The 23,328-nt window shown below is 37.6% G+C and overlaps 1 protein-coding gene across 6 annotated transcripts in view; it reads left to right on the top strand.

The window, feature by feature from the left end:
* SLC4A10 (solute carrier family 4 member 10) overlaps positions 1-23,328 on the top strand; it is a 270,102-nt gene that overhangs the window by 243,162 nt on the left and 3,612 nt on the right. For all 6 annotated transcript variants that reach the window (XM_065561769.1, XM_008178464.4, XM_065561767.1 and 3 more), the window contains 11 exons: positions 127-232; positions 4,669-4,830; positions 6,176-6,289; positions 7,104-7,265; positions 10,501-10,752; positions 12,122-12,190; positions 13,415-13,588; positions 14,361-14,483; positions 17,585-17,652; positions 19,054-19,170; positions 19,879-19,917. In XM_065561769.1, the coding sequence (XP_065417841.1) occupies positions 127-232; positions 4,669-4,830; positions 6,176-6,289; positions 7,104-7,265; positions 10,501-10,752; positions 12,122-12,190; positions 13,415-13,588; positions 14,361-14,483; positions 17,585-17,652; positions 19,054-19,170; positions 19,879-19,891 (1,360 nt within the window). In that variant the 3' untranslated portion in view covers positions 19,892-19,917. The remainder of the gene's footprint in view (positions 1-126; positions 233-4,668; positions 4,831-6,175; positions 6,290-7,103; positions 7,266-10,500; positions 10,753-12,121; positions 12,191-13,414; positions 13,589-14,360; positions 14,484-17,584; positions 17,653-19,053; positions 19,171-19,878; positions 19,918-23,328) is intronic.

Genomic DNA, 23,328 nt, shown 5'->3' on the forward strand with positions numbered 1-23,328 from the left:
TGAATTAAATTGAACTAAAATTATATTAAAAAGTAGAGCATCATTTTAATATACTAATGCCATAAGCGTAATAAAGAGTTTGAATTTCGTAAGTAAATATGAAAAAATACTTCTTTATCTTTTCAGATGTAGTTGTGTGGAGCCACATAATCCTAGCAATAAGACCTTGCAATATTGGAATGACCACAATATCTCTGCATCGGACATACCTTGGGGAAACCTAACAGTGTCAGTAAGTGAAGTATTGAAACCTAATAAATCCATGAACATGAATGTAATTTTTTCTGCTATAGTCATATTAATAAATTACATTGCTCCAGCTATTGTTTAAATATGGCACATACGGTACTTTGCTGAACAAAGGTTAATGTAGATTTTCTATCATTAATAGTTTTAGAAACCTTTTGCTAGATTATTATATAATCTTTATTAGTACTGTGATACAGCAGGGCCAGAGGGCAGCAGGTGAGTGATAGACAGGAGGTATATAAGCCCCAGGATGATTAAAGCCTTATTCCCTGTGGACTGAGGAGAGGTTACTACAGGGTAATTAGAGCACCTAAAGCCAGTTAAGGCCTCGGAAGGGAGCTGGCTGGAGAGGTCACCTGGGGAGGTGCTGCTGTGCCCTGGAGGTGGGGTCTTGCCTGAGCCCTGCCATGACCCCGCTGCCTCCTCCCCTCCAGCAGGGAGAGGGGCTGCTCCAGCGCAGCAGGGGCTGCCTGTTTGGGGCTGGGCCAGCCTCTCCTCCCCGAGGAGGAGGGACGGAGAACTGACTGTAGTTTGCAAGAATACTGTTATTGACCAGAGGATCAGAGTACCAGGGGAAGCAAAACCCTGCCCAAGCAGAGCAGGGAGACTCCCCAGGCACAGAGGACTGAGAGAAACCCTGCCCAAGGGGAAAGAGGGTAAGAAGCCCAAGAAGCTGAAGGGGCTGGGACCCAGAGTAGGGGGCTGATCCGGGTCCCTTCCCCGCTCCCCTTCTCTCCCACAACAGAGCAATAGCGGAGCCATCAACGCCCAAGAATAGGGGCAAGGGGCAACGCCCTGACCCACCACATTAAGGAAAAGCATGGGACCCACCACAATAGTGTCGGCCATTTGCCATAGTACATATTAAAGCAAGAATGTGCATCATTGTGCACTGCTTTAAAAAGTTTGTTTACATACTAACAGAGAAGTATGACTGAGATTGTCTAAACACATCAAATGACGACAATGAATTTGACCTAAATTCTACCAGATGCCAAAACCAAAGCTGCCTTGTCTAGAAAGAATCTATAAGCTTTATTTCCCCTAAAATACCCTTCCAGCTGTTTAGGCTATACTGATGGGGGAAAGAGAACGTTTGTTAACATCCCAGTTAGTTGCTAAAGGTCTGTTTTACCCATTCCTTTAATGTCAGCTATGTAGTGTGTTACTATTAGAGTTGTATAAACATTTCCTTGACATAAAAGAAATCAAGCCACCATTCTACAGCACCTAATGCAAAATGTATTATTCTTGAAAGGGCTTGTTTCACACGCACAAAATATTTGTTCCTGAACTATATATTTTTCTGGATAGGGTTGGAGCCAGGGAACCTTACACTTATTATTTTCCTTTCCTTCAGCTGCTTTTGAAGCTTGCTTGTAAATGGCATATTTGAACATAGGCTCTTTTTTTTTCTTGCAATATTTTCTTCTTTGTAAATGGTCATTTCATTACAAAGCCAATGACAATTCAGTCTAGAAAGAGAGAAAGCTGGGACAGGCTCATGAGACTCACAAGACCAGGCTTGTTTGATTTCTTCAGTAGGCAGAGTCGTCATCATAGACATGTAGTCTTTCATCTTCATGAATTTCTTTTCAGAAAATTAGGCTGGGGGAAAGCTTTCAAAAGCAAAACTCAGATTTGCCTTGGTTTAGTCAACTAAAGTCTATAAATGTTAATTCAGTTGATACTGTATTCTTTCTACAGCATAGATTTTCAACCCAGGAGTTGCCCCCCCAATCCAAGGGAGTGACACAAAGATCTAAATAGGGTCATAACCACCTTCTCTTTCTTTATGGATTGATGGGAGTATGTGTAGGGGTTGTCCCTGAAACTTTTTTGTGTTGTAAAATGTGGACACAATATGGAAAAAGTTAAGAACCACAGTTCTAAGGGATCCTAGCGATTTCAGCAAAGACCTGATAGCGTGAGCTCTCAGAATAACAAGAGAAGGCGTCTGCTGTCACAGTATTTCTCAGAGTATATTTGTATCTCAGATATAAAATAACTAATTAAATTTTAACAATAAATGTTACTAAGCCCTAACGTGTTATATTAAGCAGCTGAAAAACTGCACACAATGAAGGATTCAGGAATATATAACTCAGATTCCCGTCAAAGGTTTATGGTCAATAATCTAGTTTAAATTGGGAGCAGTATGATTGAACAGATTTTCCAATATCCCCCATGCCTGTCAAATAAATATCCTGATTTCCTGACAATTATATATTTATTCATCATTTGAAATTTCTTCATGTCATTCGCAACCCCTCCCTGGTGCCAAAATATGCCAGTGATAGCCTACAGTGATTTGTTCTGGTCACACACAGACAGCACTGCATTTTCCACATATTAACTCTTGTTAGTGTTCCTGGTGGTAGGCCTCATAAGTGTAGTGCTTAGCAAGGACACAGGAGTCAAGTTTATCAGAAGAGCAAAGAAAATACATTTTATTAACTGCACAAACACTTGGCTGAGTCTTAGTCTGCTCAGATTTTTGCAAATCTCTAGTTTGCATTGGGCCCGCTTAGAGTCTTGATACAGGCATTAGTATAGTCAGTTAGTAAATTGATATATATTCTTACAGGATGAAATTCACCCTTGAGCATAGGCCATCATAAAGAGACCATGTGCCTTGGTTTAACCAGGGCAGTTGTACTTTTTCATCTGGTGTCCCAAAGTCCTGAGAGCTTCTTTTGGGATGCATGAAATGTTCTGTTTTTTTCATTTCATCAATCAAAGTTTTCTGATTTTTAATACCTACTGATTGTTTGTCCCAGATGTATTGCTATACTGATATATATGTTTTGCACTCCCTTGTCTCACTCTTATCCCATACTAGGGTGTATTTCATGCCAATCATTTCAAAACCAAAGCTTGTCATAAATTGTCCAGCCATGGTACTGCAATATGAATTTGATGAGTCAGTGACTCTGTGTAATTGATGAAAAAATTCTGCTCTGGCAGCATATAATGGGAAGGAATAGGTACCTAGTGGTTGTTATAGCCTCACTTCTCCTTCTCTCTGTGGTGACCAGAACCATAAAGAGGAGGAAAGTGTGGGACAGATAGTCCATGGGGGATGGGGCAGAGCTTTGCCTTTCTTTCTTTCTTTCTTTCTTTCTTTCTTTCTTTCTTTCTTTCTTTCTTTCTTTCTTTCTTTCTTTCTTTCATAAATAGAACAGGTCAAAGAAGAGTGCCAAAATGTAGAGCACCTGAGAATTCTATGATTCTAATAAATGTTGCCACAAAAGTGCCCCAATTTGTTATTTTGACAGTATGGTCAGTTACTTTTTCACCACATAAGTCTTCTCCCATAGTCAGGGTATTGGAGAATGGACCCCTCAATTCAGGTTACTCTGTTTCTTATATTCCTTTACTTAGTGAGTGAGCAGTGGGATTCCATGTTCTATAGTTCACATCTTCATAGATTTCCCACATTTCTGTGCTCATTGTTTAGGAAGCTGAACACATCTGTATTTATGGCTGTCTGACAATCATTTTTTAGATTTCTACTAGAGGTGTATCTGAAATGTAAGGTTCACATGTGAGATTTAGGTTGCAGCAAACTTGTATGCTATCTTTTTAAAATAAATTGGTTAAAATTTGACAAATTGTGACACGTCAGACTTTGAAGTGAAGCTGTTGTCTGAAATAAATATTAATGTTTTGTTTGGTGTATTCCCTGAATTTTATCAGATCTTTTTTAGAAACAATCTCAGCTTTTCCTAAGCAAAGAAAATTTTGTGAAGTGTGCTGCCCCCTTCTGGTAAATACATTTGTTAGTTCCATTCTGGGATAATATGTAGGTCTGAATAGTTTTCCTTCAAATTATTAAGTTAAAACAAACATCTAAAGCTTGGAAATGCAACAAGAGTAGCCCTTATCAGAGTATTTTCTTTCCTTTCTCAGCAGCCATGTGAAAAGTAAACATTAAAAAAAAATACAACCAAACTGTTTAAAAACAAATACAGGTTTGTTTCAAAGCATGGGAGAAGATTTATTTATCCAAACCAATTTGCCCATCCTTCATTGATATCACATAGTGATTATGTCATTAAATATCTCTAGGAAAAACTGTCAATCATTGCTAAGTTTTGTTAGTGCTGTATGGCACAATGTCTGAGTGTATGAGATGTTCTTCATTCTGAGATGGACAATTCTCATTTTCTAGCTTTCTTTTTTTCTTCATAGCATTACAGATGAAAAGTACAGTTTGTCCATACAATTCAGATATAAAGATTTGGGGTTTTAAATGAAAGAATATCTTAAAAATTAAAAAATAGTTTACTATTGACAATATATTATATGATCTAATCTGTCATTTATTTAAGATAGTAACTAATCACAGGAAAAAAATATATAACAGCATTTACTAGGGCATTTTTCAAAACAATCCTGCTTTGTTCTTCCTGTTAGGAATGTGGGACGTTTCATGGGGAGTACATTGGACGAGCCTGTGGACATCATGGCCCTTACGTTCCAGATGTTCTCTTCTGGTCAGTCATCCTGTTCTTTTCTACAGTAACACTATCATCCACACTGAAGCAGTTCAAGACTAGCCGATATTTTCCAACAAAGGTACCTGGAATATACCTTTTTAACGCCAAAGTTTGTGTAAATCTTGTGGAAGTATAAATCTCCACTGTTGCAGACCCAGTTTCTTGCTGCCCTCTATAATTTTTTGCTGATGAAGTGCTGTAAGTTGTTGGAGTTTTGTAGAGAAATTGTTTAGTTATCTGTTTTTGTTATTTTTTCTGTTTCCATCTTGATGTTTAAAACAGAAAGTACTTCACCGCAAAATCTGACAAACAGAAATATCTTAAATCAGCCTTTAACACTGAAGAGTGACTCAGTAGGGGGTTTGGTCCTAAAGGTTAAAAACTCAGCTCTCTTCAGAAAAAGGAATAATGCTAAAAAATAGCTTGATGTTCTAAAGACAACACTACTCCCACTGCAAATTGTTCTTCCTTTAGCGTGCTCTGTTTACAAGTGATGTGTCCTTCTGCAATCCTGTTCATATTCCTTAAATATTTCCCACCCTGTGCATGTTATACTCTGTACCAAAGCTACTTATCTCCCACCAATCTAGATTCCTAGGAAGAGTTGCATTGTCTCCTGAGGCTGCTGCAGTACTCCTGGCAAGAGTGCAGTGCATGCTCCCCTTTGAACCAGCTTCTCTGGCTGGTGAGGAGGAAGGATGGAGTTATTACCATCCCCCACTCCAGTGGTGGCACTGTCTTCATGCACACTCATGGGAGTGTAAGGACTGCCAATGTGCCTGACCACAATGTGAATGAACAAGAATGGGTCCTTGTGCTCTTTCTCCATGTTGTGAAATTGAAACAGCACATGGGTGAGCACAATCTCTCCCGTAAGGAAAGTATTCCCTTAAGCCAGTGGTTCTCAACCTGGGGTACATGTACCCCTGGGGATACGCAGATGTCTTCCAGGGGGTACATCAACTCATTTAGAGATTTGCCTAATTTTACAACAGGCTACAAAAAAAGCACTAGCGAAGTCAGTACAAACTAAAATTTCATACAGACAATGACTTGTTTGTACTGCTCTAAATACTATACACTGAAATGTAAGTATAATAGTTATATTCCAATTGATTTATTTTATAATTATATGATAAAAATGAGGAAGTAAGCAATTTATCAGTAAGAGTGTGCTGTGACACTTCTGTATTTTTATGTCTGATTTTTGTAAGCAAGTGTTTTTTAAGTGAGGTGAAACTTGAGAGGGTAGGCAAGACAAATCAGACTCCTGTAAGGGGTACAGTAGCCTGGAAAGGTTGAGAGCCACTGTCTTAAGCCATAAAAGGAATTAAGTTGCAGCTCTTGTATTTGCTTTCTCAAATCCCATGTGGATATTTTTGGTATTTCCCTGCTGGAAATGACATTTGGCTCAATATTTTTAGGTGCGATCTATAGTCAGTGACTTCGCTGTCTTTCTCACTATTATGTCCATGGTTTTAATTGACTACGCCCTGGGGATTCCGTCTCCAAAGCTTCAGGTTCCAAATGCATTCAAGGTAATTCATTAATAAACTGTACTGTTGTATTGCATCACTAAAATACTGTGCTACATAGTAGATTAAGTAGATATTTGATAACAAGTGAATAATAATTCTTCTCTGAATGTATCTCTGTGTGCGTGTGTCTATAGTTCCTAAAACAACAGGGCCTTGATCCAACTTGTGGTCCCCTTGGCTCTACCATAATACATATAAATAATAATAAACTCTTTACAGTGCAATCTTTATTATCCAAATCTCATTAATCTGAAATTCCCTGTTATCTTCACAAAAGTGAAGTTTGGCTATTTGATCCTTAGGAGCAAAGGTACGTTGGTCTAACTAAAGAGTCTTAGCCAATTCTCTCCACCCTATTTTCCTTCTCACCCTTGCCCTTGTCTCTCATCAGGCTCCCCCGTGCTCCTTTATATTGGGGGACTCAGCCAGCAGACTGTGAAGTTTGCAGTCACATGTTTCTCAGATCATCCAAATCCTAGATTATTATATGGTTTGGGGCGTCCCCCTGAGACCTTGGATCATTATCATTTTACTGAATGCAATAAAGTCTGTAATATCCCAGTTAACATATAACTGTTAAAGACTTAAAGAAATGCTGTGTTTATATTTACCTGCTCTTTCTGGTACTGTTTTACAGTATGATGTTTAGTATATTCTGTGATATTATACAGCGAGATAGTAATTCTTTATAGAAGCATCTCTAAATGAAACCTATCATTTCCTAAGTAGTGCTTGTTTGTGTAATTGCAAAGTCAGAGCATTTAATAATCACTAGAATTCTGAATTGGTCATACATTACCTTATGTTTTTGTAGCCCACCAGAGATGATCGTGGCTGGTTTGTCTCTCCTCTGGGGCCTAATCCTTGGTGGACCATTTTAGCTGCCATAATTCCAGCTCTGCTTTGTACTATCCTTATCTTTATGGACCAGCAGATTACAGCTGTTATTATCAACAGAAAAGAACACAAGCTAAAGGTATATGTTTATAGAACACAGTCAAAAGGTCATATGTTTACTTTACCTTCCTACTTTGCTTTATGTAATGTACTTTCAACACTGCTCAATAACAGTTAACTTACTATGCATTATTTAGCAGTCTTTTTCAATACATTTAAAAAAATGGAGCAAGTATGTTAATTTTGTGTATGTAATTTGTATTCTTTGTCAGCGATTCTCCTTTTACACACGTCTTTAAAAGTGTTCTTAGAGCATACCCCTCAAGTCAGCGAAGCACTTAAGCAGGTGTCATTTAACTTTAAGCAGCTGCTTAAGACCCATTGACTTCAAAGAACTTCAATATATGCTTTAAGTTAAGCACTTGCCAAAGTGCTTTACTTAATCTAAACAGTCATGTCTAATATCTCTTGCAATCCAGATATCATCTGCTGGTGGGCTTAATTTTGAGAATCTATTAAGGGGACATGGTATTTTCTTATCACTTTGTTCCTTCTCTGCCTCTCTATCTCTTTTGAACTTCCCCATAAGTGCTTTCTTCCCTTCCCTTCCTTCTTGGAGGAGGGAGAAGTGTAAAAACTGAACTTTAGAGGGAAAATGGGATCTTAAAACAACATAGAACAACTTCCTGCTGGAAGTCGACAGATGGAGAGGGGAGAAAGGGGCATCACCTCTCTGAAAAGCTGCTGGGCAAAATCCAACAGCAGGCTTCTGTACTTGTATATGCAGCAAATTTAGGCCTCTTTTGACATACTTTTAATAAACAACAATCCAATCCCAGATCACTTTAGCAAATGTATTGGCATCCTTCACTTTGCACTGCCTCTTCTTCGATGATTGTGACATTTGATATGTTCTTTTTTTGCCCTTTTTGTCAGCCTGACTCTTCATGTCAATCCATAGCATTGCATGTGGTTAACTTGACAGATGCAGGAAATTGCTGCCAAGCTTTGGAATGTGTTTTTTCAGCACTGGCATCTGGGAGTCAGATGGCTCTCCTGGCTGCCCTCTTGTCTTGCTGCATATTAGTTTTGCTGGGGTCTGGTATAGCATCACCTGTTGCTATGCTTTCTTGTCCTCCCATATGTCAGTTTCCTTGGATCCCGGGAAAAACTCCCTGATTCTGTATGTATTAGTGCATACATTCCTCCAAAATGTGTCAGAAGGTAAAATAGGCGTCTCTGTTAGGATTTAGATTTAAACTCCTTCTTTGAGTGCATGTGTGCATATAACTAATCTTTGTTAACACATCTCTGTGTTTAGCTAGACATGTCTTAGATGTAAGACTAGTGAGATAGTGAAGGGAGTTTTTTCTTTGATTTACTTTATATAAAGTTGTCTCCCATGGTAAACAAAATAAATGAATAAAAATGGCATTTTCATGTTTGGTATGTGACTTACATTTCAGAAACCCAAACACTTCTTATTTTATAACTAAAACTCATCTTCAGAAAGAAATTGTCTGCTTCCAAATCATTTTTTTTCTCTTTTTTATATTTCCTGAATAGAAATTCTGAATAGAGTGTGCCTTACAGTTTCTTTTTTTAGTCTCTGTAGCAAACCCGTCCAAGTTCGTTTGGAAATGGTTTAGTGACTTTTTTTTTTTTATCATAAGCCATCTGCATGAGTTTTCAGGTAAGATTCTGGTTCAACACATTCATGTTATTTGCTTGAACTTTACTGCTTCATCAGAACAGGAAGTTGGACGTGTTGCCATATTGGAAAATACTGTATGTGATTTACCCCATGTGACTTTTCTCACTAACAGTTTGAACTTTAAGTGCACTGGTGAACCACAGTCTCAGAGAGTATGTCTACACAGCAGCTAGTGGTGTAATTTCCATCACAGTAGATGTTTTCTTTTGATTCAAGAGAGCTCACTAAACATAGCAGTGTAGCTGTGGTGGTGCGGGTAGCCAGCCAAATACAATCCTGTCTGAGACCCTAGATATATATTCAGGCAGCTAACCCAAGCCTCTTTGGCTACATTGCTATTCTTATAACACTATGTCGATCATATCTAGTATGTATACATCTATGCTAGTTGGGAATTATGCCTCCAGCTGTAGTCTGAATATACTCACAGTACTCCTGGGTTTTCAGAAAGAGGGAGAAAAAAAGTCCAGCTTTGACAAAAAGTTCATTTATATGGAAAAACTTTATGCAAAGCAATGTTCATTCTCACATACAAGTTGAACATAAACCAAGGTTGATTTTGAATGCATTTGAGGTTTGAATCAAATGTTTTACATACCTCTGCTCGGTAGCACAGAAATGTTAAAACTTGACTTATCTGATTGTCTAACACAGTCAACCTTTAACGATGGTATTTCTTTCATACTGATTGTTCCTACCAATGGGATTGTATTTCTTAAGAATGTAATGGGGGAAACTGAAAAAGCACAGTACCTGATTTATTTTTTTAACCAACCTTCTTAATTTATAGAAGACTATTTTTACAATGGACAAAAGTAGAAACACAGATTGAAATCTCCAGAAAAAAATCACAAGCAAACCTCAGTTTAGCATGATAATGATACTACTGAGAACTTATTAACTTGATGTGACATTAATATAAAGGATTTTAAAACATACAAAAAGGTGCATGTACTTTTATAGACACTGACGATTTAAATTAGTTTTGTAGCTGCTAATTTAACAGTATCTGTGATATATTGTGGAGGGAAGAATCCCTTTGTGTTTCAACCTTCTGTATGACCATGTCTGTTTGCTCTCCTCTATTAATTTTTTTTTAAAAAAGTGAATTCATTGCATGTGAATGATACCATATTGGCAGCCCTGGTAATTGGCATCCACTGTTATCAACAGATCAGGTCCAGGTAAAACAGCAGCGACACATCTTTGCCCATATTTGCTCACCAGCATATCTGAAACTGGCTATGGAAGGACCACCTCTATGGATGGCTTCTCCTGGTATCTCTCATGACACCACCAGAAAAGAAGCCAAATGATACCAGTTTTGGTAGTAGATTTGCGATATGGACTCTTGCCTGCTAGGAACTAGACTAAGACCACCAACTCATTTCACATAAATTACCAAACTATCACCATCATAGCCACCTTTCTCCCACTGCTGACATCAGCTTGGGTAAAACATGGAGGACTGCTATTTTCTGTTAGTCATTTGAGTTTTTGAAATTGTTTCTAATAGTTAATTAGGTATGTCTGCTGCTAGAGCTTTCCTTAATCCAGATGTCATTTTACATCTTGTTATTGTTGCTGTTTCTTTTAACAGAAAGGGTGTGGATACCATCTCGACTTGTTGATGGTGGCACTCATGCTTGGAGTGTGCTCTATTATGGGATTACCATGGTTTGTTGCTGCCACCGTCCTTTCTATTTCCCATGTGAATAGCTTGAAACTGGAATCGGAGTGCTCTGCTCCAGGAGAGCAGCCGAAATTTCTTGGAATACGGGAACAAAGAGTTACAGGGCTCATGATCTTTGTCCTAATGGGCTCATCTGTCTTTTTGACAAGTGTTCTTAAGGTAATACATTTTCAAAAATAAAGAAAAAGTGAATAGTACTGTACTGTACATAGAATTTCAATTCTAATTATGCTTTTTATCGATTAGGCACACTGCCAACCAATATCCTATACTGCAATAATAGCTCTGTGTATGACAACAATCAATGTATTCTAACACTCACATAATAAAATAGGTAGGGGCATTTCATATTTTTAACCAAAAAGGATTAGAGTGAAATCCTGGCCTCACTGAAGTCAGTGGGAGTTCTGTTATTGACTTCAGTGGGCCCAGGGTTTCACTGTTAGTCTAGCCTTGGATTAATGGCAAATTTTCATCTAAAAACCAAAGTCTGGTTAAATTACACCAGCAACCGAATTTGTTCAGTATTTGGATAACTTAAGAACATTGTGTGATCGATCTGTGGGTTAAAAAAGGGGGTTTCCAATAAGCATTCTGCAGTTGATGTCTTTGAAATAACCAGCTAAGCTTTCTCACATTCTCTGCAGGTTCCAAGTCAAAGCAAATAACTAGGGGTCTATTCTCACCTTACGTGTACATGATTCTTAATAATATCAGTAAACCTTGTAGGCAAAATCCTTGTCCTAATGAAATTAATGGGAATTTTGCCATAGGTTTCATAGAGATCAGGATTTGACCTTATGTATGGTTATCATGAAGGGAATAGATTGTTTAATGCTTATATTTTTTTTTGTAATTTTTTTGTATTTTTTTGTAATTCTGATTTAAATATAATGTTAAGCATGTTTCACAAAAAAGTGCGTTGTGTGCATTGCATTTAAAATAGGTGCTTAAATATGGAAAGATTTCCCTGCCCACATACTTTGTACCAGAAAGAGTCTGCACATTTTAACTAGATAGACTCACAAAATCATTGGGAAACAGTCATGCACTGTACTTACAACACTGTGCAAACAGCACAGACAATTTCCCTTAGCAGTATTATTTATTTTGTTTTATTTACAGTATGAAAAAAGTGTAATCTTAGATGCTTTTTCTGAGAATGTTGGTTGCAATGTTCAGGTCATATTCTGAACAATATTTTACCGGAAAGCTATCTGATTATTTTATGTATGTACTCTTACACTTTTATTTTCCGGGCATTTGTATTAATTTTTGAGAACAGTGAGTAAAGTACAGTGTGGTAACTAACTGTTAAAGCAAAATGCATCTTTGAAGCCAGATTCTGCTCTTTATTTACACAGTTGTAAACCCAGAGTAACTCTACTAATTTTAAGGGAGTTATTCTGAATTTATTCTGGTTTGATTAATTCAGGAATATGGCTCTTTGAATTAAAATATCTTTATACATGAACTGATATTCATTATGTTCTTCTTTTCATCCTTTTTTTTCTCCTCACCTGTGCAGTTTATTCCTATGCCAGTACTCTATGGGGTATTTCTTTACATGGGTGCTTCATCTCTAAAGGGAATTCAGGTAAAATGGAGTACAAGAAAAGCACACATATGTTTCTCTGTTAGTTATTGTGTTTACTTTTAAAATGGATTGTCATTTTTTCTTTTACTCTCTATTTACTTTCATATAGAAACTTAAAGGGACACTGTCAAGTTTCTTTTCCTGGAAGTGACTAATTTGAAAAATAAAATGGATTTTTCTCTTTAAATAGTATACATGGAAATTAAAAACTGATAATGATTCTTCTGCTCCTCTGTTGATTATTTAAAGAGACTTTTGGGTGGGCCTCAGAGCAACGCACTGTTGCACAGGCTCCTTCCTCTTCCCTTTGTACACAGGCCTGCCTACTGCCTCTTCCTTTTCAACATTGCTGCTATTATTAATGGTAAACATCCACTTGAGTTTCATCTACACAAGTAGACCAATCCTTTGTTTAGCTGCTCTACAGCTGGTTTAGCCAGACTCTTGAGGATTCCCCTCCCACATGTAAGGGATATCTCAGATAGGGAAGAGCAACTGTAGCAACTCCTACAGTGGACATGACTTGGGGAAAGGGAATGCTCTAGTGATTCCCCACTGCTGGAATGGCCCTGGAGGCAGTTGGCAGCTGGAACACCATTGGCAACAATCTACACATTGGGCCTAGGCCGGCACAGAGCTCGCCAAGGATGGTGGGAGTACCAACAGCTCCTTAACATCCCACTCTTCTGAGCTGTGCCAATCACTTCACAGCTGCAGCTCAGGATCTGGCACTAGGACTATTTCTCATGTACTGATGCAAAGTGAAATGACGTAGTAAAAACACGTATGCCCAGCCTACATGAACTCCCCCAAATTGGCTAGTGCCGGTAGAGCTGCACTGGTGTGTGAAAAGTGCTGAGATGGATGCACCCTTGCAAAGCCTGAGGAAGGGGCATGCACCATCAACAAAACGATGAAGTAGTCTATGCACAAAGTGCTGTCAAATGCACAGAGAAAACAAACTGAAAGAGAAAGAAGCAAACATTTTTCTTTAATCTCCTTCAATTCTAGATATTTTAGGGGTTACTTGTCACAAAATGTAGAAATATGATTACAAGTTGACAGTGTCCCATTTATTTTAAATTTTGTTTATTATTGGTGGGGCTGGTTATGTCATCTTTTATTAAGGTTGCCTGACACTTCACATTATAAGACCCTGTTTTCAGTTGCTTATAAATTTCTTAGAATTTAGTAGCTAAAATCTATGCTTTATATTTCTTCTAGCTTTTTGATAGAATAAAGTTATTTTGGATGCCTGCAAAGCATCAACCAGATTTTATTTATCTGAGGCATGTTCCTCTTCGAAAAGTCCATCTCTTCACCATAATTCAGCTGAGCTGTCTTGTACTCCTGTGGGTTATAAAGGTTTCAAGAGCTGCCATTGTCTTTCCAATGATGGTATGAAAAATGTTCTTTTATTTTCTCAAAAAGATAACTTATTTCTCCTAACTTATAAATAATTGCTAGAAAACATGAATTGTGTACAGGTATATTCAAAATATAGGTAAGGATAGTTTCACATTGCATGATCTAAGTGAAATTCTATATAAACCTTGCAGTTTGGATCAAATCTCATTTCCTTTATACATTTGAATAACCCTACTGTCTAGTCTCATGAGAAAGGTGAGTAGGATTTGGTCCTTTATGAGACAATTTGACACTTAAAAAAATTTCTATTTGATTATTTTACATAAAGAACATCCATTCAATAAGGGTGTTTAGTGCCTGGAGAGACTTTGTTGTTAACAGTTTTATGTCTTGTTGAAATAAATAACTCAATTGATTCTGTTACTGAAATCAATTCTCCTTAGTTATATCACTGACTTAAAAAAAGATTAGTATTTCATGCTGCTTTAGAGGATGGCAATAAAGATTAATTGGCCCAGAATATACTGCACCCTAAAAAAAAATTCCCAAGCCCTGAAAAATGCATTAGCCCTTCCAAAATAAAGAATAAAATTCCAGCTTCCCTCTTGGATGATCCACCAACCAAATATAAGCAAGCAAAGCAGAGTAGACAGTATAACAGCCATATGTATGCTTGTGCCATGCATGTCTCCTGACTACAAATTTAAACACCATCACTTTTGAAAGTGTCCCTTTAAAAGCATATTTACCATTTTTTATTTGCCTACAATACCCTGACCATTGAAATAAATGTCTTGACCAGGTTTTAGCTTTGGTGTTTGTCAGAAAACTCATGGATTTATTTTTTACCAAACGGGAGCTAAGCTGGTTGGATGATTTGATGCCTGAGAGCAAGAAAAAGAAACTGGAAGATGCAGAAAAAGAGGTAGGTCGGGGTTGCATTGTTCACTTCCTAATTCTTCTTTATCAGTATTTCCATTGAATTATTTACCCCAAATCTTAGAGCTGAGTCATCATCCATGTGACATGTAGACTTAACAGTGTCAGTCCTTTGACTTTGATTATATCACATTTTAAAGTTACAAATCTAAGCCCCATTCCTGCAAATAGATGCACTACTGCAGACCTGTATGCTAGCATAATATCATACTGAGGTCAAAGAGATTCTGTGTGGGTGGAAGGAATCCTAGTGGTACATCTAATTATGAAGTGGGCCCCATAGAGAGGGGTATGGTCTAGTGATTTGAACACAGGCCTAGGAGTCAGAAACCCCCGAGTTCTAATCCTGGAAATTAGTTTTTTTCAGTGCCCTTGGACAATTCACTTAGGCCTGGATTTGTAAAGGTTATTTAGACATTGCTGTGCTCAGCATTACAACACTGACTGATTTAGAAGGCTAAATCTAATTTTCAAAAGTGATTTAAGAACTCAAGAACCTAAACCCCTTTGGCTCATAATTGGATTTTGGCGCTGAGTGCCTAAATCCCTTTTAGAGTGGTATGTAGGCTCCTAACTCAGTTGAACACATCAACTCCTAAATATTTTAAAAATCCGGGCCTTAGCCTCTCTACTTCAGTTTAACCATCTGTAGCATGGGGATAAAATTTACTGTCCTGTCTCACTGATGGATAGTGAAAATTAATGTTTATGAAATAATTTGAAAACTAAAGATGCTATATAAGTGATAAATGTATTAATTATATATTAATTATTAATATTTACTATTTGCAATATATGTCCAAAGTTATCAGAATGAAATTTAAAATACACTGCTCGTTCCACTTCACACTGTAACTGATATACCAATGCAAACCAGAGATTTGAGTCCACATCTGTTGTCTTTTTGAGTCAAACTAATTATAAGTAATCAAGGTACCTTTTTTCACATTTTAGGTTGTTGGAAAGGAACCCTTTCCATATCATCCCCATGTTTTGCTTATGTGTCGCTTTCTTTCACATTCCAGATAGCATAGCATCAGACAACAAAACTGGAAAAATCTTTTTTCTTTTTCTTTTTTTTTTTTGCTGCTGCTGCTTTATTTCAGTCACTGTCTATTTCGAGAGGTTATTTTTACATGTTTTGGCATTTCTAAATATTTGGAGCTATCATTAAAACTGTTTAACTGTCAAAAACTTATGAAGCTGTGAAGCCTGGAAATGACAAAATTAACTAGTAATAAAACTTCTGACATGTATTCTAAAGAATTAATTGGAGAGTTGCTATCACACAGATTTTAAAAATAGAAATATTCTACCCACAAGAGTATAAATAAAGTTGACAAGATCTAAAAACTTGTTTGACTGGATCAAAATTTCATAATTTACGTTGCTTTACATTTCTAGGGCAATTTTTTCCCACTGCTTAGCAGTTTTCTTTTGTATATTATTCATCTCTTCCAATACACACTTCGGAGGCCACCTCAGAGTTAACTACTTACGTCATTTTGAGTAAAACCCAAATGGACAAAATACACTTTTCTCATTATAAAAATTAAAATGGTGACTTTTTTAACAGGTCTAGTAGTAAAATGGGTAGGGAGACAAACTCAATTTTGGCAAGACTTAAATTTCCTCACTGAGGGAAATGATACTGGCCATTATAGCTAGTGCCAAATTAACAGTGTGGGCTCAGAATGTGGGCCATATGACCAGGGTGCTGTCACAGTGCCTGCCACCCGGTGGTAGCCCTAACGTTGTTGCTATTGGTCAATCTCAATCCTCCTAATAAATGCGGGGATTAGCTAGTAGAGTGACACCCATACAAGGCAAATGGAGCAAGCCTCTTCCTACTCTGCCACCTCTTACTCCCCAGTATGGAAATAACACTCCGACCCCTTTCCTTTGGGTTATTGGTTACATAGGGCTTTAATTTCTTGTGATTCAGTCTTTATGGAGTTGTGTGTGCTGTGCTGCGTTAGCGCAGGCTGTTATGATTGCATCCATTGGTCAGTGTAGGCACACCTAACTTTGAAGCATTTGCCTGCGTTCATGTTGAGCAGACGCTATTATGGTTCAGTTGAGTGGTTTGTTTTGTTGGATTGCGATGTTAGACGGTTGGCCATGGGAGCATGGGTTAGGTGCCCCTCACTGGGGATAGAATTAATGAGGTGCATATAGACTCTCCTGCACCCACATTTTCCTGTAAATTAGGTATCTACCCACCTTTAGTGCAGAGAGTTTTGGATTTTCAGAGAACCTGGCACTCTTGCGGAAAACGTTGAAGTTTCCTCATGTAATAGGTTGCATGGGGCTGTGGCCCTTAAGTGGGCCCTGGGATGTGTGCTGGCCTGCCTGAGGCCTTGGAATAATGTGGGCTCTGTAGAACGTTGAGTTTAAGTGGGGTATACTTGAGGGTATATATTAAGCCTGGGGTATATTTGAGGAATGCTCTGGATTTGAACTCAGAAAAGGAATAAAGCCTGTAGCTGCTTGAAGTGGCTCTTGTCCTCTCACTGTCAACAGGACATGTTGCTTTTAGGAGTTATGTTTTTCTGGAGTTAAAGGTTTGATGAACTTGCAATATTTGACCAATGGATTTGAATGCACATCCCCATTCTCCTTAGCCCCTGGTATTCCCAGGTGCCTTTTTGTGTTCCACTGAAAATTAATTTTGGGGCCCTGGCTCATTCACTTTACAGTAAAGTTGTGCATGTAGTCATAAATCTGGGATTACCTGATTCTTGCTTGCTCAACAGAGCGTCCTAAATGTCTGCTCTTACATAGTATTTGAAATCTGATATATACATTCTTTGCTGAATATTTATTAGTAACTTCGCTCTCTTTTTGTTACAAAGGAAACTTTTATGTTTCCACTTAATGATAAAAATACCATTAAGTGGAAAATTGTCCTTTAAATACATTATTTTTAGCTTCAGATGTGTGAAACATAAAAAGTAATTGGAACTGTATCCTCTGTTTTAAAGAACTTTAGTAAATATTTAATATTACAGAAAAGAAAGGTTATAACAGATATAACCATGTTCAGAACATCATTTTGTCTCTTGCATCTAAATGTCTTCCTCCTAGGAAGAACAAAGTATGTTAGCAATGGAAGAGGAGGGCACTGTTCAGTTACCACTTGAAGGTCATTACAGGTAAAATATACTTTTGATTAACTTGGGGCTGATGTAAGCAAACATGAGAAAAGGACTAAACAATTGTATAAAATCCTGTCATGCCACAATACTGTGACAATTCTTAATCTTGGCACAGAGTGAAATCTGTCCTATCAAAAAGAAATATGCATGTGTGTTAACAGAGCACAAATATGCATCCCAAAGCTCATGCTTCAGGCTTTTGTGTCCTAGGTCCCACCTCCCTAGCCTTGGGACCTGATCCTGCAGTCTTTATTCACCGTGAAAAAAGTACAGCAGTGGAAGTTTTGCCTGTGAAAAGACTGCAGGATCAGCCCACTGATGGTGAATATCTGGGCTGGCTCTTGGTACACCCACTGCAAGACTAGGGTGGGCAGCAGGGTGGGAAGGCCTCAGAGCTCAGGCTGCAGCCCTGCAGCCAAACCCTGTGAGCCTGTGTCAGCTGCAGGTTTCTAATTGCACTGTAGACATACCCTAAGAGGCCACAGACGCAATCAAGGCACTAGTCTTGCAAACTGGTGCAGTTCATCAAAAACTTTGGAACCACTTTTTTTTTGTATACCGAGCCTTGATCTGCATACAAATAAAGTCATAAATGATGTACAATATTTAGTTTTGTGCTATCACAGACTGAGGCCCTTAATGATTTAAAAAAATAAATATATGAAAGGTTAAGTCCATGGTCCTACAGTTCCTCAGAAGCAGTCCTAGTAAAGTTAGGGACATAAGGGTTCAGGAGTCTCCTGTTACTGATTTTTTTAATACCTCTTTTTTTTTTAATAGAAAGGATATTCATTTTGAAATCATTAAAAAAAATCTTTAAATTACTCCAGCTTTGCAATGGGTTTAAAACACTGCAGCTTACACTTGGAGTTGGTTAGTATAGTCTAGAACAGTGTTGCTCAATCTTTTTGATACTAGGGACTGGCTGGCTGCCTTCCTCAACTGTGTCAGGGAGATCTCAGGGACCGTCACCAGTCACCATCACCACAGACCGGTCACTGAGAAACATTGGTTTAGTGAATTGATCAGGGTGCTAGGAACCAGGAGTTCTTCCGTTTTAGTCCATTGATATGTTCAGTGGCCTTAGGAAACTCACATAACCTTTCTGTATCTCATTTTCCCCATCTATGAATTGGTGGTGATGCCTACTTACCTTACAGATGTTGTTAGGATCAATTAATTCATGTTTGTACAACATTTTGCAAGAGTAAAGCACTAAATAAGTGACATTAATGGAGTATATGGGAAGTTGCTAATAATATTTACTAAGTTCTAATATAATTGTTTAACATATTCATATATTTCTTATCATAATAATCAATGACCAAGTCCTGCTGTATAGTAATATAGAGAACAAAGACTGATCACTTGTGATATTGTGTGTTCATTTTTGTCTAGAGATGATCCATCTGTAATAAATATTTCTGATGAAATGGCAAAAACTGCCGTATGGAAGACATTGCTGATATCCTCAGAGAATGCAAAGGATAAGGAGTCAAGCTTTCCTTCTAAAAGGTTTTAACTTTTAAGTTATTAATATATTTAACCTTGTGTATTGGGGCAAAGCAAAACAGCTGATTTTTTAAAATTGAAAAATAAGGGACTATAAAACATCTTTAACTACCACTAAGTTTATTTCTTGAAGAGTTTTTTTAAATTGTCTAATTAAAATATTCTGAGTCATATACACACTATCACTTTATAGATTCATAAATACTTGCATGCTAGAGTGGAAAACGATATAGTTCAGTATGCCGATACCTGTGTAACAAACCACAGACTCATAACGCCTGGAAATCATACAGCATTTATTTTGAGTCTATTCTTTGAATAAAGACAACATGGTCATCACTGTAACTGAAATGTTCACATGCAGCACCCATTAGTGTTAATGAGTGTTACACATATACATTTAGGGCAGAGTAGAATGCTTGAAATCGCAATAAAAGTCTCTTTCATTATATATATTTCCGAATATTTGCAACTCCTATTTAGAACAGCCAAACAAATGTAATTTTCTGTTGGCATAAAGTTTAAAGTATAATCCAGGAATATTGTAAAATGAAGAGATCATTTTTGTCCATGCCATTGAGTCTGAATATGAATGAGTAGATATGTTAAATGTACAGCATTTATTGTAACAAGTATCTTCCGATATTTCCATAACTTTTAAATTAACATGATTTTTTACTTAATTGTTTCGTATCGCATTTCTATCATAAGCTCCCCTTCCTAATCACTCTAGAAGCTGATTCCCCAAAGGTAAGACCCTGTCCCTCAACCTCTTCCTTGATTGCATTTTCCCATTTTAAATAGTGTCTTCTGGAAACCCAGATGACTTAATATATGTAATTTTTGGGGAGACAAAATGAATGGAAAACTCATGATCCATGTTACAATACTTTTGTCAGAATCTGCAGTGTTATTTTGTAATACTTGAAATAGGTCCAGTTCTAAAAGGTCTAGAAGTGTTTTTCATGTTTTTAAAGAATCAATATACATTGTCTATTTAAATGAGAAATTGAATTTACTCACAATATATACATTTTTATTTGTCCAGTAGTCATTTTTATTATTTTAATCCAGAATTTGTATGGTAGATTTCTAAATCCAAAATATATCCCTGGAAAGTTGACTTTTTAATTGCTTTGGGAAGAGATGAAGTAGTAGAAAAAATTTCAGTTAGCGTCACTAAACTGAGTGAAATTAAAACATAAAAGCTGTGGTCCAGAATTTTGTCACCCCAAAATGGCATGCTGCTTTTTCAGTGTTGTTCCTTTACATAAACAGCATAAACAAGATTAACAGTTGATGACCAAGAATCTTCATTTCAAATCTCTGTAGACGTGCTTATTCATGTGCTCCATTTTAGCACCAATTTACTATCAATCAAAATAAAAATATGGCTCTGATTTTGTCTCCCACCCTCTATATGAATTCCAAAGGCCATAATCACAGTAGATCTGTGTATGGGGGATGTGTATAGTGAGGCTGTGCAGGGGAACTCTCTAACCCTCTGCATTTAGGGGCTGTCTCTTAACTGCTTTGTGGATCTACTGGTCAAAAATCCTACATCAGAAATGCAGTGACTGCAATTTCAGTGATAGCTAAAAACACAAACACAGAAATAGTCTCCTCAGTAATAAAGTTCTAAGCAAGCTGCTACTCATTTGAATAAACCTCTGAGCTAAATTATTTCATTATGAACCCAATTCTGAATCCCTGCATGTAACTTGAGTGCATGAGCCTTGCTCAGAGTATCTCTGTGGAAACTAAGGTAAAGAATCCTATTTTCAAGGGGAGAAGCACCAGTGCAACCCCTCAGTGGCTATGGGGGCCTACAGGAGTTTCCACTAGAAGCTAATCTTGAACCTAAAACGTACAGGGCCTCACCCATGAGTGACAAGTATTACAGATCTATATTCTTCTGCATTTAAATGGAGATCGTAAGCTCCTCAGAGCAGGGGCAGTATCTCATTTATCTACCAAGTGCCATGCACATCTATGGTGCTGTCTTAAAAAAAAAAAAGCAATAATAATTATTGTGTGTGTTTGTATGTATACACACACACACACGAGAGAAAGAGAGAGATTAGTTATATGAGCCAAATTTTCTGCTGGAATATACTGGTGCACCTGCAGTGACTTTAACGGAACTGCACCAAATTACGCTGGCAGAGAATTTGGCTCAGATGATATTAATGAGGTTGTATGGGGTGGGTCTCAGGAGATAATTTGACCTTTATGACTATTCGTTGTTTCCTGGTGATTATTTGCACTCCTTTTACTCAACCTAAGATGCAGGGTCCGGGCACGCAGTTCATACTCATGTGAGTAAGAACTGGAGGATGAGGCCCTTCGTTTTTCATTTTCAGGCTTTTAATCATAAAATCCTCCTTACTGTAAATGCCCAACCCATAGCTATAGAAATCCAGAGTCTGCTGTGTCTAGTGGCTAGCTTGCCTCAGCTGCCTGCTTAGAACACAGGGAGAGAGATGGATTCCAATGAACAAGGGACACAATCTTTTTATTTTTTGTTCTTTGTAAACAAAAGCAAGTTCATATCATGCTTAGTTATGACATAGCAGAAACAAAACTAAATAAGGGCCAAATTCTGTCCTCAGGTGCATGTGTGTGGCTTCCATTGAGTTCAGTGGAAATTTTATGCTGACATTTGAGGATACAGTTTGATCTCAAATGGATAGAAAAGTATTGAAAATAAATGGATGCAGTGGTAATAGTTATAAGGGTGACCACGCTGAAAAGTTCAAGGGACTTTGCAGGTAATCAAGGAAATGGGATGACAGTATTCTGCTTCCTGCAGGAACGTGTTCTGCCATAAAGAGAAAAATGTGCATTGTCTTGTGTTGAAGGCAATTGCACTTGTGCTTTTTGGGACTAAACCACTAAACAAGCATTTAATATAGCATTTGTCTATAGTCCTGTCCTTGTTTATATGTTATCTGCCAAACACCAAAATAATATGACTAAATGAGGCTAATAGAAACAAATGAAGATCCTGTAATAAGATTTCATATAAGCATTTTTCACTAGTAGATGCTCTGTCCTGCCAAAAATAGACAAAGCCTCTTTGATGCTAACGTAGTAAACAAACAAACAAAAAGTTCAGTGCTGAAGGCGTTGCCGAGCTGCCTTAGGGGAGGAGAGGTTAGGTAAATGACTTCTCAGCAACTCCAGTGCAGTTACCCTATCATGGACTCTTCTGTCCCTGCCTGGCTCACTGGTGTTCCTTAGCCCCAAGGGTCTACACAGAGAATCTCAGCAAGGGAGACATCCTCTTCAGCCAGCACAGCCCATTTAGATTTCTCTGGCTGATTCAGTGAGAAGGAAAAATCCACTCCTGATGTTAGACTATCAGGAGACATGGATCCCCTACATCATCCCCAGGAGACAGCCTGGCAGGGTAGAGACTTTTTTCCAGAGAAGGCGACAGGACTGGGCAGTTGCATCCAGCTGAAATCAGTATTCCTCTGTTGTTTCCGGAAGCACCCCTTGAAATAGGCGGAAGCCTCCATAGCCAGGGAGATAAGTTTGGGCTTGATTTAACTAAATGAAAATAATATCTGTACCCTTAAAAACTATTTCTGTGAGGAAATTTTACAGGAGCAATTTTGGAGATTCCTTTGAAAATTTGTCCACCTAATTTAAATCCCCTTTGGATTTGGCTTGGTTCTCATTCACTCCTGCTAGGGAATCATTCCTACCAGGAGGTTATATGTATGCTCCAGGTTTGTATTTCAGAAATACGTATTGCCATTCTTTGTCAAAGGGTTGATTTACCTGCACTTTGGAAGTGTCTTTAAATTTTAAGACTGGATGAATCTTGCTCTAAGGAGCTTGCAGTGACTCTCCTTTCACATAACAGTGCAACCTATTTGTTGTGCAGGTTGTCATAAACTAGGGCTCAGGACAGAGGAAATAATCACCCTTGCACATATTGTATATTGCTTTCTATAGGCAAATCATCAGCATTTTTCCATCAAAATTGTGTTAGAATTTGACTAGAAAATATTCTTTTTGTTAATATTCTGCTGACAACTGCCTTGTGCATGGCTGGGATACCCCTTTTAAAAAAAATTTTGCCTGGTATCACACAGCATAAATGTGTACTGAATCAAAGATTTAAAATTAAAATAGTTTGATTTTTTTTCT

This window comes from Chrysemys picta, chromosome 11 (assembly GCF_011386835.1).
Source record: "Chrysemys picta bellii isolate R12L10 chromosome 11, ASM1138683v2, whole genome shotgun sequence".
In the NCBI taxonomy this organism is placed as follows: Eukaryota; Metazoa; Chordata; order Testudines; family Emydidae; genus Chrysemys; species Chrysemys picta.